The sequence below is a fragment of the Ranitomeya variabilis genome, chromosome 5, assembly GCF_051348905.1.
Source record: "Ranitomeya variabilis isolate aRanVar5 chromosome 5, aRanVar5.hap1, whole genome shotgun sequence".
In the NCBI taxonomy this organism is placed as follows: Eukaryota; Metazoa; Chordata; class Amphibia; order Anura; family Dendrobatidae; genus Ranitomeya; species Ranitomeya variabilis.
In genome coordinates, this window is record NC_135236.1 from 604063877 (window position 1) to 604079544 (window position 15668).

Consider the following 15668-nt stretch of genomic DNA (forward strand, 5'->3'; position numbering starts at 1 on the left):
TGACCCCGCGGACTATGTCATGTGACACGTGATCCCGTGGACTATGTCTTGTGACACGTGATTCCGCGGACTATGTCATGTGACACGTGATTCCGTGGACTATGTTGTGTGACACGTGATTCCGAGGACTATGTCCTGTGACGTGATTCCGCGGACAATGTCCTGTGACACGTGATACCGCGAACTATGTTGTGTGACATGTGACCCCGCGGACTATGTCGTGTGACACGTGATTCCGTGGACTATGTTGTGTGGCACGTGATTCCGAGGACTATGTCGTGTTAAACGTGATCCCGCGGACTATGTTGTGTGACACGTGATCCTGCGGACTATGTTGTGTGACACGTGATCTTGCGGACTATGTCGTGTGACACGTGATCCCGCGGACTATGTCCTGTGACATGTGATCCCGCGGACTATGTTGTGTGACACGTGATCCCGCGGACTATGTCGTGTGACATGTGTTCCAGCAGAATATGTTGTGTGACACGTGATTCAGCTATGTCCTGTGACACGTGATCCTGCAGACTATGTCATGTGACACGTGACCCCGCGGACTATGTTGTGTGACACGTGATCCCGCGGACTATGCCCTGTGACATGTGATCCAGCGGAATATGTTGTGTGACAAGTGATTCAGCTGACTATGTCCTGTGACACGTGATCCTGCAGACTATGTCCTGTGACACGTGATCCCGCGGACTATGTTTTGTGACACGTGATCCCGCGGACTATGCCCTGTGACATGTGATCCAGCGGAATATGTTTTGTGACACGTGATTCAGCTATGTCCTGTGACACGTGATCCTGCAGACTATGTTGTGTGACACGTGATCCCGCGGTCTATGTTGTGTGACACGTGATCCTGTGTACTATGTTGTGTGACACGTGATTCCGTGGACTATGTTGTGCGACACGTGATCCCGCGGACTGTCCTGTGACACGTGATCCCGCGGACTATGTTGTGTGACACGTGATCCCGCGGACTATGTCCTGTGACGTGTGATTCCGCGGACTATGTTGTGTGACATGTGATCCCGCGGACTATGTTGTGTGACACGTGATCCCGCGGACTATGTTGTGTGACACGTGATCCCGCGGACTATGTTGTGTGACACGTGATCCCACAGACTATGTTGTGTGACACGTGATCCCACAGACTATGTTGTGTGACACGTGATTCCGTGGACTATGTCCTGTGACATGTGATTCAGCGGACTATGTCCTGTGACACGTGATCCCACGGACTATGTTGTGTGACACGTGATTCCGTGGACTATGTCCTGTGACATGTGATTCCGCGGACTGTCCTGTGGCACGTGATCCCACGGACTATGTTGTGTGACACGTGATCCTGTGTACTATGTTGTGTGACACGTGATTCCGTGGACTATGTTGTGTGACACGTGATCCCGCGGACTATGTCCTGTGACGTGTGATTCCGCGGACTATGTTGTGTGACATGTGATCCCGCGGACTATGTTGTGTGACACGTGATCCCGCGGACTATGTCCTGTGACATGTGATTCCGCGGACTGTCCTGTGACACGTGATCCCGCGGACTATGTTGTGTGACACGTGAACAGTGTAAACTAGTAAGAAAAACATAACTATAGCTTTGTTTCAATATTCGTGTCCCAAAAAAAAGTAAATGAATTCAATGGCTGCTATAGAATAATGCAATTTGTGGTGCACAGAAGTGCGCCTCATGCGGCCACAGCAGGGACATAACAGCTATGGCTCCTAACCACGATTGGTTGGCCAGCAAAGAGTTAACGCTGCTCCCGCTCGGCCCTCTGTGTCTCCGCCGGCTCCTGCCATTGTCAGTGACAATGCTCGGACTCCTGACGACAGTTGCCAGGCGAGAACCGAGCTGCTTCCCTGGATACTAGTTGGCGCCTCGCCTTCATTGGCTGGAATTCCTTTACGTCATAGGCGTCCTGCCTCCTTATTGGCTGTCATCTGTACAGCACTCTGCCTTGGCGCATGCAGTGTAGAATCTCAAAGACGCACAAGAAAAGTGCCTCAGATTCATCTGCCATATCCGGTTTCGCCGCCATTTTCTTGGAGGCCAATATTGCTGCTTGTTACCCAGAAGCTCCCGCGTTCCTGGAGACACGGCGTACACCTGATATTAAGCTCTAGCACACAGGACTTCGCTCGTTACAAGAGTCCCGCCTATCGGTGCCGCCTGGCTCGGGTGACGCAGCTCCCTAGGAGGTGGAGTAGTGTGGCCGGCAGGCAGCGGTGAGGCCTTGTGTCTGGTATCTGTGGACGAGCACGGTGAGTTCCTGGCTGAGGACAACATTCCTCCTAGTAACGTCGTGTGTGGAGAGTGGCAGAGGCTGCGCTCCTTCTCCGGGGCCGCGGCTCATGGACGCCGGCGGGCCTGTGTCACCGAGCAGCCTGCCCTGGGGCTGCTCTCCTGGGTGACGCTACACTGGATGCGCCGGCTCCTGCCCCGGGCGGTGAGGCCCCTGCCGTCCGCCTGTAGCCCTGTGATAACCCCTTCAGTGCTGGGCCAGCTGTAACTTTTGCTCCCCCCTTATGACTGTATTACTTCTCCCCCCCCCCCCCCTCCATGACTGTATTACTTCTCCCCCCCCCCCCTCCATGACTGTATTACTTCTCCCCCCCTCCATGACTGTATTACTTCTCCCCCCCCCTCCATGACTATTACTTCTCCCCCCCCCTCCATGACTATTACTACTTCCCCCCCCTCCATGACTATTACTACTTCCCCCCCCTCCATGACTGTATTACTTCTCCCCCCCCTCCATGACTGTATTACTTCTCCCCCCCCTCCATGACTGTATTACTTCTCCCCCCCCTCCATGACTGTATTACTTCTCCCCCCCCCTCCATGACTATATTACTTCTCCCCCCCCTCCATGACTGTATTACTTCTCCCCCCCTCCATGACTGTATTACTTCTCCCCCCCCTCCATGACTGTATTACTTCTCCCCCCCCTCCATGACTGTATTACTTCTCCCCCCCTCCATGACTGTATTACTTCTCCCCCCCTCCATGACTGTATTACTTCTCCCCCCCTCCATGACTGTATTACTTCTCCCCCCCTCCATGACTGTATTACTTCTCCCCCCCTCCATGACTGTATTACTTCTCCCCCCCCTCCATGACTGTATTACTTCTCCCCCCCCTCCATGACTGTATTACTTCTCCCCCCCTCCATGACTGTATTACTTCTCCCCCCCTCCATGACTGTATTACTTCTCCCCCCCTCCATGACTGTATTACTTCTCCCCCCCTCCATGACTGTATTACTTCTCCCCCCCCCTCCATGACTGTATTACTTCTCCCCCCCCCCTCCATGACTGTATTACTTCTCCCCCCCCCTCCATGACTGTATTACTTCTCCCCCCTTCATGACTGTATTACTTCTCCCCCCCTCATGACTGTATTACTTCTCCCCCCCCTTCATGACTGTATTACTTCTCCTCCCCCCCCCTCCATGACTGTATTACATCTCCTCCCCCCTCCATGACTGTATTACTTCCCCCCCCCCCCCCGTGACTGTATTACTTCCCCCCCCCCCGTGACTGTATTACTTCTTTCCCCCCCCCCCCCTCGTGACTGTATTACTTCTCCCCCCCCCCCCCCCCCTCCGTGACTGTATTACTTCTCCCCCCCTCCTCCGTGTCTGTATCAGTTTCCTCCCCCATAGCTTATAATGGCAAGTTATCTCAGCTGACTCTATGGTTTGCCCCTGTCCTGGAAAGTGTGTGTGTGGGGGGGGGGCAGCATTCAGTAATCCCGCTGTTCTCAGTGACACGGCGGGCTGTCTGAAGATGCCAAATATGTGGAACAAAGATCTGACAGTTATTTACCTTTTAATGTCTACGGGCAACTTCCATTATGAGCTTGTTACTCCGACTCCCGGTCCGTCACAAGATGGCTGATTGAGACCGGAGCAGCATCGGGAAAGCTGCAGATGGCAGCTGCCAAGTAGAATACTAGGGGCAGGGAACTTACATTAGTGGCTCCACTCCAGCACTGCAATAAGAAAATACCGCTGGAGCGGCGATTTATAATCCTGCTTGATTGCTTGAAATATATCCTGTAATACTAGTATGTAGTGAAATTGACCTTCTATGAGAGGGGAAGGGTGATGGTGCCGGTAAACGCATATATTGGCAACCAGACTGCTTGAATGCCTCTGTCCGCACTTGACAGTGGCATCTAAATGGTTAAATGTGTCAGGTGGAGCGCGCTTTGGCCCCTGCTATTAGATCCAGGCTCAGCTCTTGAGCCTGCTACATAAATATCCACCTGGTGCTATCAAGTTATGTGGGTGCTTGAGGGGAACACAAGTTTCTCATCATAAGAACTTACAATCTATATTGATGTCGTGTGTCACACTTGGGGAGTGGGGCCCAGTGATAAGTGCCAGGTAGAGTGCCCAGATGTTTATGAGCACCGCCGCTTTTCATACAAAATCCTCAAGTCATCTCAGATTAGTCTCCTGTTCCTGCAGCTGTTGGGGCATGCTGGGAGTTGTAGTTTCACTGTGTGTCCTTGTAGAAGCTTTGGCTCTCACACACTAGGTAATTGAAGGCACGCGATATCTTTTGGGCTTCTGGATTTATTATAATTCTAAGTAAATCTGCTCACCTGACTATAGCATAAACTACATACACATTACATAGGTGTTCCACCTGGTGAAGCAGGGACACCTACTGATAAGCCTATATAAACCTGATATTAAAGGGAACCTGTCACCTCCAAAATTGAAGGTGAGCTAATGGTACCGTTACACTAAACGACTTACCAACGATCACGACCAGCGATGCGATCATTGGTAAGTCGTTGTGTGGTCGCTGGGGAGCTGTCACACAGACAGCTCTCTCCAGCGACCAACGATCAAGGGAACGACTTCGGCATAGTTGAAACTGTCTTCAACGATGCCGAAGTCCCCCTGCAGCACCCGGGTAACCAGGGTAAACATCGGGTTACTAAGCGCAGGGCCGCGCTTAGTAACCCGATATTTACCCTGGTTACCATTGTAAAAGTAAAAAAAAAAACACTACATACTCACCTTCTGATGTGTCACGTCCCCCGCCGTCAGCTTCCCACACTGACTGTGCCGGCCGGCGCTGACACATTCAGTGCAGGGAAGCCGCCGGCGGGGGACGTGACAGACATCAGAAGGTGAGTATGTAGTGTTTTTTTTTTTTTTTTAACTTTTACAATGGTAACCAGGGTAAATATCGGGTTACTAAGCGCGGCCCTGCGCTTAGTAACCCGATATTTACCCTGGTTACAAGTGAACACATCGCTGGATCGGTGTCACACACACCGATCCAGCGATGACAGCGGGTGATCAGCGACGAAATAAAGTTCTGGACTTCTAGCTCTGACCAACGATATCACAGCGGGATCCAGATCGCTGCTGCGTGTCAAACACAATGAGATCGCTATCCAGGACGCTGCAACGTCACGGATCGTCGTCGTTCTCGCTGCAAAGTCGCTTAGTGTGAAGGTACCTTAAGCCCACCGGCATCAGGGGCTTATCTACAGCATTCTGGAATGCTGTAGATAAGCCTCCGATGTATCCTGAAAGATGAGAAAGAGAGGTTAGATTATACTCGCCTGGGCAGGCGGTCCGATCCGATGGGCGTCGCGGTCCGGGTCCAGCGCCTCCCATCTTCGATTACGATGACGTCCGCTTCTTGCATTCACGCTTCGGCGCAGGCGTAGTTTGTCTGCCTGAGAGCAAAGTACTGCAGTGTGCAGGGAAAGGTCAGAGAGGCCAGTGCTTCCGCACTGCAGTACTTTGCTCTGCCCTCAACAGGGCAGACACAGTACGCCTGCGCAGGACCTGCGGCGTGAAGACAAGATGAGGACGTCATCCTATGAAGATGAGAGGCACCGGACCGCGACACCCATTGGACCAGAAACGGACTAGGACTGTCCCTGGGTGAGTATAATCTAACCTCTTTTTCTCATCTTTCAGGATACATCGGGGGCTTATCTACAGCATTCCAGAATGCTGTAGATAAGCCCCTGATGCCAGTGGCCTTAACTCACCTTCGATTTTGGGGGTGACAGGTTCCCTTTAAAATTAGCAGCGAAGCTGGAGGCCAAAAATATTCATTGTATTACTAGGCAGGAAAACTTTCAAAAGGGATTATACATCAATTCTGAGATTAATTTTTTTCAATAACTATAATATATATAGATATATTTGCTTTTGAACTTTCGTTCGTGGGAAAACCCCTTTAACATAAGTGTGACGCCGGCCTAAATCAGACCGCCGCCATCTTTGTGCAGACAGATAGCAGCGGTCACATTAAAGCTGCGCATGTGCCCCTCCTGTACAAAGATGGCGGCGGTCAGTGAATCATTCGTCTGATCCCGGCGGCGGCGTGTTAGCGACAGTGTTCCGCTGTTGGTAATGTGCAAGTGTCTGTGTGGTGCGACGGTGTCCTGCTGGTGGTACCGCGCAATAGGTTGGTACCAGCAGCAGTTTCTATATTGAGACACCCATCACTTGGGTGTCCTAATATGGCGGTTGGTGAACTTCCTCTGCTTGGAATTCTGGGATTCGGTGACATCTGGACAGAACATGAAAACATTACAAGGCAATGATATGAATAGATACTGTTTCTGCACCTGGTAGCGGTCAGTCACAGGATGGTGGGCTGTTGGCTGCTACGACTGTAATCTGTGCCCGTGCTAGACTCACAGCTGTATGCCACTGTAGTGCCCAGTTGGTACCTGGAGTTTGCTGCCCCTTCTGCCGCAGGTCGCACCGTGTTGTCCATATGAATGGTGTATTCGGCACCTGCGGGGTGTACGTTACTTCTGTGACAATGGCATGCTCTGTGAACTCCAGACTATTGGCCTGGTATCCTGTGTGGGCGTCAGTGTATTTCTTCCTCTTCTGATGTCATGTGTGGCCAGCTGTATAAAACAATCACCTTTACCCCCTTCCCCGCCCATCACTCTAGTATCAGATGGCTTTACTTTGTTACCACACTTATCAGATAACATTCTTACTTGCAACTCTTTCTAAAAGGGGAACACTATTAACTTTGCACTTTTTTTTTTTTTAGCATTTTTCTCATTAGATGAAACCTAACCTGCAGAACGGATCTGTCCCCTGCCATTGGATTGGGCACTCGCTGGGGCTGATTAAGCTATGTGCGCTAAAATTCTGATCCTAATTTTTGTAAAAATGGTGGGGGGGGGGGGGGGGGCCTTCATTAGATTTGTTTTGGACACATTTTGCCATGTAACTAATGGGCTGTGGCCTGTGACAGGGGCTGGGCTTAAATTGGAATCCTGTCTGCTGAAATTGTGCCAGTTTGCCGTAACTGTGACCTTAGGCCAAAATAAGCCAACTACTATGTGGTATAACCTCAGACTAGTCAATGTGTGACTAGATAAACTGCATGAACCACTGTGATACATCTGAGAATCACAAGTTAGAGACCCTAAATCTGCCATATTTGTATCACTTTGACTAAGTGGTACACCAGGCATGGCATAGTAAATCTGCCCCATTGTATGTTGTGGTTAAAGGGCTTGATTTTCCATCAGGACAAAAGTAGAAAGCGTCGCTCGCCACTGATGCATGAAAAATAAATATTGGATTCATGGTCATAAGATACAACGGCGATATGAGGCTGCAGCTGTTTCATGTATAACCTCTCTTCATCTGACCATGGATGAAGTGATGGCTGGATGATGTCGGATTACACCTGAATCAGCTGTAGCTTCATGCCTGTAATATCCTATGACCATGCATGGAAAATACATATTTTGGTAATCACTGGGTTGTGCCGCTTTTTACTTTTGTCCTGCTGGGTGAAACAGAGTTGGTTTTGTATCCAAGTCTAGCGCTTTCATATCTGACAAAAGCCTCTGAACGTGTGTGAAGGATATTGCCAATGTGTGTAAGAGCAGTGCCAGTGTTTTCTATTGAAACGTTTTTAGAGGGGTTGTCCACTACATACATCAATACCCCTTTTGAAAGGCCCAAGGGTGGTGTAAAAAAAAACAAAACTTAACAGCATTATTTATGCTCAGACAAAATGTGAGGTCTTGTCAAAGGTTGTGGCAGTCTTGTGATGCTCATCCTGGATGTTGATGCCAGGAGAATGGTGGGGGAGACAGCATGTATTGCCCATCTATTGATGCCAGAACTAATCCCATAGATTTCTGCTGGATCATTCCCTGCACTTATTAATGGGCTGTACAAGTAAGGCTACGTTCACACTAGCGTTGTGCGCCGCTGCGTCGGCGACGCAACGCACAACGCACGCAAAAACGCGGCAAAACGCACGCAAAAACGCTGCGTTTTGCGACGCATGCGTCGGTTTTTGCCGAAAATCGGACGCAAGAAAAATGCAACTTGTTGCGTTTTCTTGGTCCGACGCTTGCGGCAAAAAAGACGCATGTGTGGCACAACGCAACAAAAAAAACGCATGCGTCCCCCATGTTAAGTATAGGGGGCGCATGACGCATGCGTCGCCGCTGCGTCGCCGACGCAAATCCGACGCACATTAGCTTAACGCTAATGTGAACGTAGCCTAAGAGTGTCAGGTTGATTTCTGCTTTTCAGTTTTCATGTATGGAATAAGTCATGTTCTCATAGAATCCTTTTGCATCAATGGATGATGTGTGATATTGCGGGGTAATAGTTATACATTGGGCAAACGGAGATCTCACAGCAGATTTATTTTTAAGGAGGTTGTCTGGTCCTCCTGTGTCCAAACCTTGTGGGCCCCATAAGATGAGTGGTGTGGGAACTTTGGTCCATGAGGAGTAGACACGTGGACTAGAGAATCTAGAAAGCTGACTTATTCACAGAAACCTTTTAGTTTTTGATTCATCTCTTACTTTGTTGGATAGAGCCAATCAGAGTAGTAAAAAAGGCTTTCAGTTCCAGGAAACCATAACTTGTGACTCTTGTTCCACAGATGCCTTCAATAAAATTGCAGAGCTCTGATGGTGAGATCTTCGAAGTAGATGTAGAAATTGCAAAGCAATCTGTCACCATCAAGACCATGCTGGAAGGTGAGTTCAGAGCCTGTCATGCTAGCTATCTGTACTCATCTGGCTTATCGTGACGATACTGCAGCGTCGTTCACTATAAATCATATGATGCTTTCTATGATTATTTCTTTATTTTTTTGTCCTGTTATGAAAAAATAAATCCAGGCCTGTTCTATAAAATACTATATTTGTATAGCAGTTTCCCCGAAGTATTGCAGAGGAGAAGCGCACCAAACGTATACATCTGAATGGTTCTGTAAGGCTACTTTCACACTAGCGTCGTGCACTGCACGTCGCTATGTGTCGTTTTGTAGAAAAAACGCATCCTGCAAAAGTGCTTGCAGGATGCGTTTTTTTCCATAGACTTGCATTAGCGACGCATTGACACACGTCGCAACCGTCGTGCGACGGTTGCGTCGGACCGTCGGCACCAAAAAAAGTTGCATGTAACGTTTTTTGGTGCGTCGTGTCCGCCATTTCTGACCGCGCATGCGCTGCCGGAACTCCGCCCCCTCCTCCCCGAACCTCACAATGGGGCAGCGGATGCGTTGAAAAACAGCATCCGCTGCCCCCGTTGTGCGGCGCTTTCCCTGCTTGCGTCAGTACGTCGCAACGACGCAATTCGTCGTACGTCGCTAGTGTGAAAGTAGCCTCAGTGATCTGCATTGTATCTCTCAAAATGACTTGATATTCCACTCTTTCTTCAGATCTGGGCATGGATGATGAGGGGGATGATGATCCTGTGCCACTTCCTAATGTTAATGCAGCGATTCTCAAAAAGGTAAATGTTACTATTGCATTCACTGGAGACCTCAAATATAATCTTTGTAGTGGCCCTTTAGTGTCTAAGTGTGTGGGCCATTTTTGAAACCTTTATTATATTATATTTAGATCTGTGTAGCCATGTGGTGATATTGATCCACACCAGTGACCATAATCCGGGCATACAACAGTCTGGGTATGTAAGACATGGATCAGCACACAGGCTGCAATTAGTTGGAAATGGCCCCATTGTGTAGGATGCACTTGCTAAAATGAGCCCTGCCGTTGTTGGATTTTTGTCCCCACTAGGCTACCTGACACTGGGGAAAGTGTCTTCTGTTTTGTGTAAGAGGGAACACTTTTTTTTTTTTATGTCCGCTCAGCAATTTATGCTTCATCATTTTGAATCGCTTATTCTCTACTGTTTGCAGGTTATCCAATGGTGCACCCACCACAAAGATGACCCTCCCCCACCCGAGGATGATGAGAACAAGGAGAAGAGGACAGATGATATTCCTGTATGGGACCAGGAATTTCTTAAAGTAGACCAAGGAACTCTATTTGAACTTATCCTGGTGAGTAATTTTTGCCTGCATTTTTGAGATTTTGATGCCACTTCTTGGATACCAACTATGATAAAAGATAGCAATGTAGTAAGTAAAGGAGTTCTCTGCTTTCGATGACCCCGGCTTATTAAAAGGGTCCCATGTTGATAGATAAATCAGTGTCCCCCATTGAGACCCCCTTTTCTCATCTGAAATCTTTGGGGAAATTTTGTGAAGTGTGATTTCTGCAAATTCCAGAATAAGGATGTCTTTCTAGATGCCCTTTCTGTGCAAGAGATTTAAGTTCACAACAGTCCTTCCTCGTGTATTTACCGAGGTCGTGTAGCGGAAGAATTGGGTAAAGATTTTGCCATATAACGTATTGAGTTACTTTTTTTTTTTTTTTTTTTTTCCAGGCTGCCAACTATTTGGATATTAAAGGACTGCTTGATGTAACATGCAAAACCGTGGCAAACATGATTAAAGGCAAGACGCCAGAAGAAATTCGGAAGACCTTTAATATTAAAAATGACTTTACTGAAGAGGAAGAGGCACAGGTAACTTGTTTGGAAATATACTGAGATTACAGTGAGGCATTATGTGATGCCCATGGCTAAAGAGCTTTGCCCCAACCAATAAAGCCGCATTTTCACAGAGCCAGAAAAAGTACCACATAAAGACTTTGCTTTTAATAGATATATTCCTAGGTTACAAAAGCTTTATCGTAGTTATCATGGAGTAAAATTTTAATAGATCAAGGGGGTTAAATGGGCTTCCAGCAGCTGCATGGCATTTATTACAGGAGGAAGTAAAGGGTTATGACATGTAACCTGGATTTTTTTTTTTTTTTTTTTTTTTTGGTACAAGAAGAATATTGACAGTTTTTCATTAGCGTCTTGATTTCAATTTTCATTCAGTTTTGGTCCCTATCCGTTTTTACCATTGTTTTTCTCCCGTGAAACAATAATTTCTGCGTTTCTAAGGCACATTAAAGAAGCTGGTCAAGTCCTTATTTATGTCCTTATTGATGTTCCCTCGCTGATATATAGCATAGAAATATTCAGCCTTGCGTTGCCTGCCAGACTTGTGACATAAACCATGTCATGTGACCACTGCAGCTAATCCGCTACCATTGATCGGCCGCAGCCTTCACAATTCTGTTTGAGTGAAAGAAACACTGTTCTTCCTGTTAGACCGAATTACGCAGGTTTGTGAATGGCTCCATACACTATAATCCGTATCTGTTCTGTGAAAAACAAGGATAGCATATTTAAAGGGGGTTTCCCCACTAACAGTGACTTTAATCAATAGATCTTAGAATAATAACTTCCACAATTGGATGTCTTAAAAAAAAAAAAAAAAAAAAAAGTTCCTGTGCTGAGAATCTTATAAAAGTGTGCTATATAATGGCTTTGTCTGCCCGTGCAGGATCATGGTCTGATCATACCACAGCTCCTGGGCAGGAGGAAGCAAAAGAAAAAATACAGATATTACAGCAGGGAATCACAAATTATTTTTTCTTTGCGGTAAAACATTTTTTAAAAACAGTCAGGGAACTGCTTTACTTTACAAAAAGAATCAGCTGTGATCCCATGCTGCTCTGTCTGTATACTCTTTTGCATCCTTCCCTCCCAGGAGGATGATGAGGATCTTTAGTTTGCACACATTATCATCGCTGTCCCTGATGGGGCTCACAATCTAGAATCCCTATCAGTATGTCTTTGGAATGTGGGAGGAAGCTGGAGAACGTGGAGGAAACCCACGCAAACACAGGGACTACATGCAAACTCCTTGCAGATGTTGTCCTTGGTGGGGTTTGAACCCAAAGCTGCAGTGCTAACCACTGAGCCACTGTGCTGCCCATTATCTCAGCACAGGAACATTTTTTTTATTTATTTATTTTTTAAATACAACTTATTGTGGAACTTATTATTCCAAGATGTGTTGCTTAAAATCTAATTTAAAATGTATTTTTGTGGGAAAACCTCTTTAAGTGAAACAGTGATTTGATTGAGGCCATTGGAGCAGCATGTATTTGTGTTGGTGCAGAGGGTCCATTGCATTAAAGATTATAGTGTATACTGATGTATTGCTGATAAAGGGGTGTTCCAAGCCTTTACCATTTAGGTCAGTACCAGAACCTCTACCGATCACGAGGCTACTTTCACACTAGCGTCGGACGACGCACAACGAATTGCGTCATTGCGACGTACCGACGCTAGCAGTGAATGCGCCGCACAACGGGGGCAGCGGATGCTGGTTTTCTACGCATCCGCTGCGTCATTGTGAGGTGCGGGGAGGCGGGGGCGGAGTTCCAGCCGCGCATGCGCGGTTGGAAAAGATGGGAACAACGCACCAAAAAACGTTGCAAGCAACGGTTTTTGGTGGCGACGGTCCAATGCAACACGACGCAACCGTCGCGCAGCAATGCGTCGCTAATGCAAGTCAATGGAGAAAAAACGCATCCCGCAAGCACTTTTGCAGGATGCGTTTTTTTTCTACAAAACGACGCATAGCGACGTGCAGGGCACGACGCTAGTGTGAAAGAGGCCTAAGGGGGCATGGTGCACAGAGCGCCATACTGTGTAGTGGCTGTAAATGGTACTGCGGCTCTCTGAAACCGTTGGTAATTGTGCGTCTCATGATGATCTGATGAGATGAGCCCCTAAGAGCAAACCCTAGCTTTTGTAATTGCCTCCCATGAGCATTTTATGCCATTACGCTCTTTCTGTTTTAGGTACGCAAAGAGAACCAGTGGTGTGAAGAGAAATGAACCGCTGTGCCTCTCGTCACTAGAACACTGTAAGAATCGTTCCAAATAGTTGCACTGCTCTGTTTATAATAGACAATTCAGCAGCTTCTCATATTAGCAGCAGGGCGTTTTGCTGCATGTTGTGTCCTATATAAATATTTTTTCTTTTTTGAGTAACAATTCCTCTCCTTAAACTGTGTTTTTACCATTGTATTCTGTTGTGACTTCCTATAAACTATAATGACTCTGATCTGTGTGCTGTGAAGCCAGAAGATGCAATGCTCTCCTTGCCAAGAGATTGCGGACTGCTCCACTATATGCGGCCATGATGTAAGCGTTGGAGCAGGTCCGAGCTGCATGACGCCACAGCAGGAAACACAACAGTGGATCTTCATTAGACCACATATCACCAGATGTGTAAGGAGTTTGCAGGAGTGCTGCTGTTTTTTCATTTTTAGTAAATTTGCTTAGACACATTGGCCTTCACATCAGTTGTCAGTTTATTTATTTAACTTTTTGCTGGTGCTTTTGGGAAAATACCAGTTTGGACTGACTTCTTTTGCTCGTTAGAGTGGAAATTATAACTCTTAGTAATGGGTATTCTCATGTTAAACCTGATGGTATATCGTGAGGCTGTAGTGCTGCGGCCCCTACGCTGTCCATACACCGGGCCACCTGGCTGTGCAGGGAACTGCAGCACCAATCCATTCAAGTGACGACGCTGGCTGCAGGTTCCTGCAGATTCGGGTGCAGACGGAGGCCTTATATACACAAACCTCTGCTGGGAATGCAGCACTAGAACCCACTGACAAGATATGGGAATACTGTCTAAAGAAATGTTCTGCTATGCTGGTATATTACAAAGTTTCCCATAGACTGCAATTTCAAGACAAATGCTAACGTTTCTGCTGTTTGTTGAAAGATTATGAATTGGGAGCTTGGCTAGAAAAGCTTGTGACGTGCTCAGTTACTTAATTTACTCCTGGTAAGCTGACCATGACATGCTGATCAGGCTCCGCACCTCCACCTAACAGATCTGTGCAACCTCCTCTAGCTTCTATATATGCATATGTTGTGTTGTGTTCATTATACTTTTTAATCTGTATTAAAGAGCAGGTTTAAACTTTCCTAATAAATCAGATTTAAAGGATGTTGTTGCCAATGCTTTTTTTTTTTCCCTCTTTACTAAAAGCAATTCAGTGATGGCGAACCTTTTAGAGACCGTGCCCAAACTGCAACGTGACATGGGAATTTAACCTGAATACTGAGGCTTTAGTTTAGAAAAAACTTGTACAGAGAGCATGCGGGGCAACAGAGTAGACATGAGCAGGGGTACCAGATTGCAGATAGAAAGGAATGTGGCCCCATTCTGCCAGCGCTGTGGTTCAACTCGGGAAAAAAACAAAATGCACACTTCTCCTCGCCTTCCTTCCTTTCTCATGCCGTGTTATCTTCTGAGCCCGGCAGCTGACTTCAGCATCCAAGTGACGTGGGCCGCATGATGTCATGTGCACGCCGAAGTCGGCTACTGGCCTCCGGCCAGGAGTATGTATTGCAGGTTTGTGCGCTGCAATATACTTCAGCTGGATGTGTGTCTGAGGATGGACATCCAGCTGAAGTAGGGGCTAGTATGTGTCGCTGGGCTCCTCGCCCTTACTACAGAACTGTGATCGTGCTGAGGCGATGTTCTGTGTGCCCCCCCTCTCACATGTGCCATAGCTTCACACCAATGCCGTAGAGCCTCTGCTACAATACCTAGATGTAAACATTGTCTCATGGCTTTGGAGAGGGTTTTTTTTTTTTTTTTTCTCCTCTCCCACTCTTTACAACATTACTTGCACTGGGGCTGTTCCAGCAAAGTTTCCTGGCACTCGGTTGATGTTAAGCCACACTTCCATCGGCTGTCGTTATGCCTGAGGGGAGTTGGAGCAAAGTTTCACATCAGCGGCCGGACGCGTCTTTTCATTCCACGTGTGCACTGCAGCCAATGGCATGTGAATCAGGGTGCTGAAATGGAAAACCTTATTTAAATATGGAAGAGAACAAAGGAAAAATGGGGCATGACTTAGAGCTGTTTGTGAAGTGTATATGTGTATTAGGCTACTTTCACACTAGCGTCATTTGGAATACGTCGCAATGCGTCATTTAGAAAAAACGCATCCTGCAAAGTTGTCTGCAGGATGCGTTTTTTTCCCCCATAGACTTACATTAGCGACGCATTGCGACGGATTCATCGTGTTTTGGCGGACCGTCGGCACAAAAAAAGTTACATGGAACGTTTTTTTGTGCATCGTGTCTGCCATTTCCGACCGCATGCGCGGCCAGAACTCCGCCCCCTCCTCCCCGGACATTACAATGCTACTTAACACACTGTCCGTCGGGCCGATGGTTTGCGACGGCCCGTACCGACGGACTAGTGTGAAAGTAGCCTTAGGGTGCCAAGGAAAAATGAACTTTGCAAATTGGAAAGTCTTACCCCTCAAATTTGTTCCTTTTGGCATAAGGATTCACCATGTAAAATATGTTGACATTAAATTTAGATTTACCACTTGCTCAAGGCATGTGAATTATTCCATGTTTCTCATTT

The 15668-nt window shown here is 47.3% G+C and overlaps 1 protein-coding gene across 1 annotated transcript; it reads left to right on the forward strand.

Moving 5' to 3' along the window:
• Positions 1 to 1976: 1976 nt before the first annotated feature.
• SKP1 (S-phase kinase associated protein 1) lies at positions 1977 to 14231 on the forward strand. Its single transcript, XM_077266055.1, has 6 exons — positions 1977 to 2283; positions 8947 to 9043; positions 9730 to 9803; positions 10216 to 10359; positions 10746 to 10886; positions 13067 to 14231. The coding sequence occupies exons 2-6, from the start codon at positions 8947 to 8949 to the stop codon at positions 13100 to 13102; spliced, it is 492 nt and encodes a 163-aa protein (XP_077122170.1). The 5' UTR covers positions 1977 to 2283; the 3' UTR covers positions 13103 to 14231.
• Positions 14232 to 15668: the final 1437 nt, after the last annotated feature.

What these genes read in the sequence shown, in the direction of transcription:
- SKP1 (XM_077266055.1), top strand. Translation starts at nt 8,947, where the DNA reads ATGCCTTCAATAAAATTGCAGAGCTCTGATGGTGAGATCTTCGAAGTA. An exon ending in ATGCAGCGATTCTCAAAAAG is followed by an intron (nt 9,804 to 10,215) that starts GTAAATGTTACT and finishes TACTGTTTGCAG; the next exon opens with GTTATCCAATGGTGCACCCA. An exon ending in CTCTATTTGAACTTATCCTG is followed by an intron (nt 10,360 to 10,745) that starts GTGAGTAATTTT and finishes TTTTTTTTCCAG; the next exon opens with GCTGCCAACTATTTGGATAT.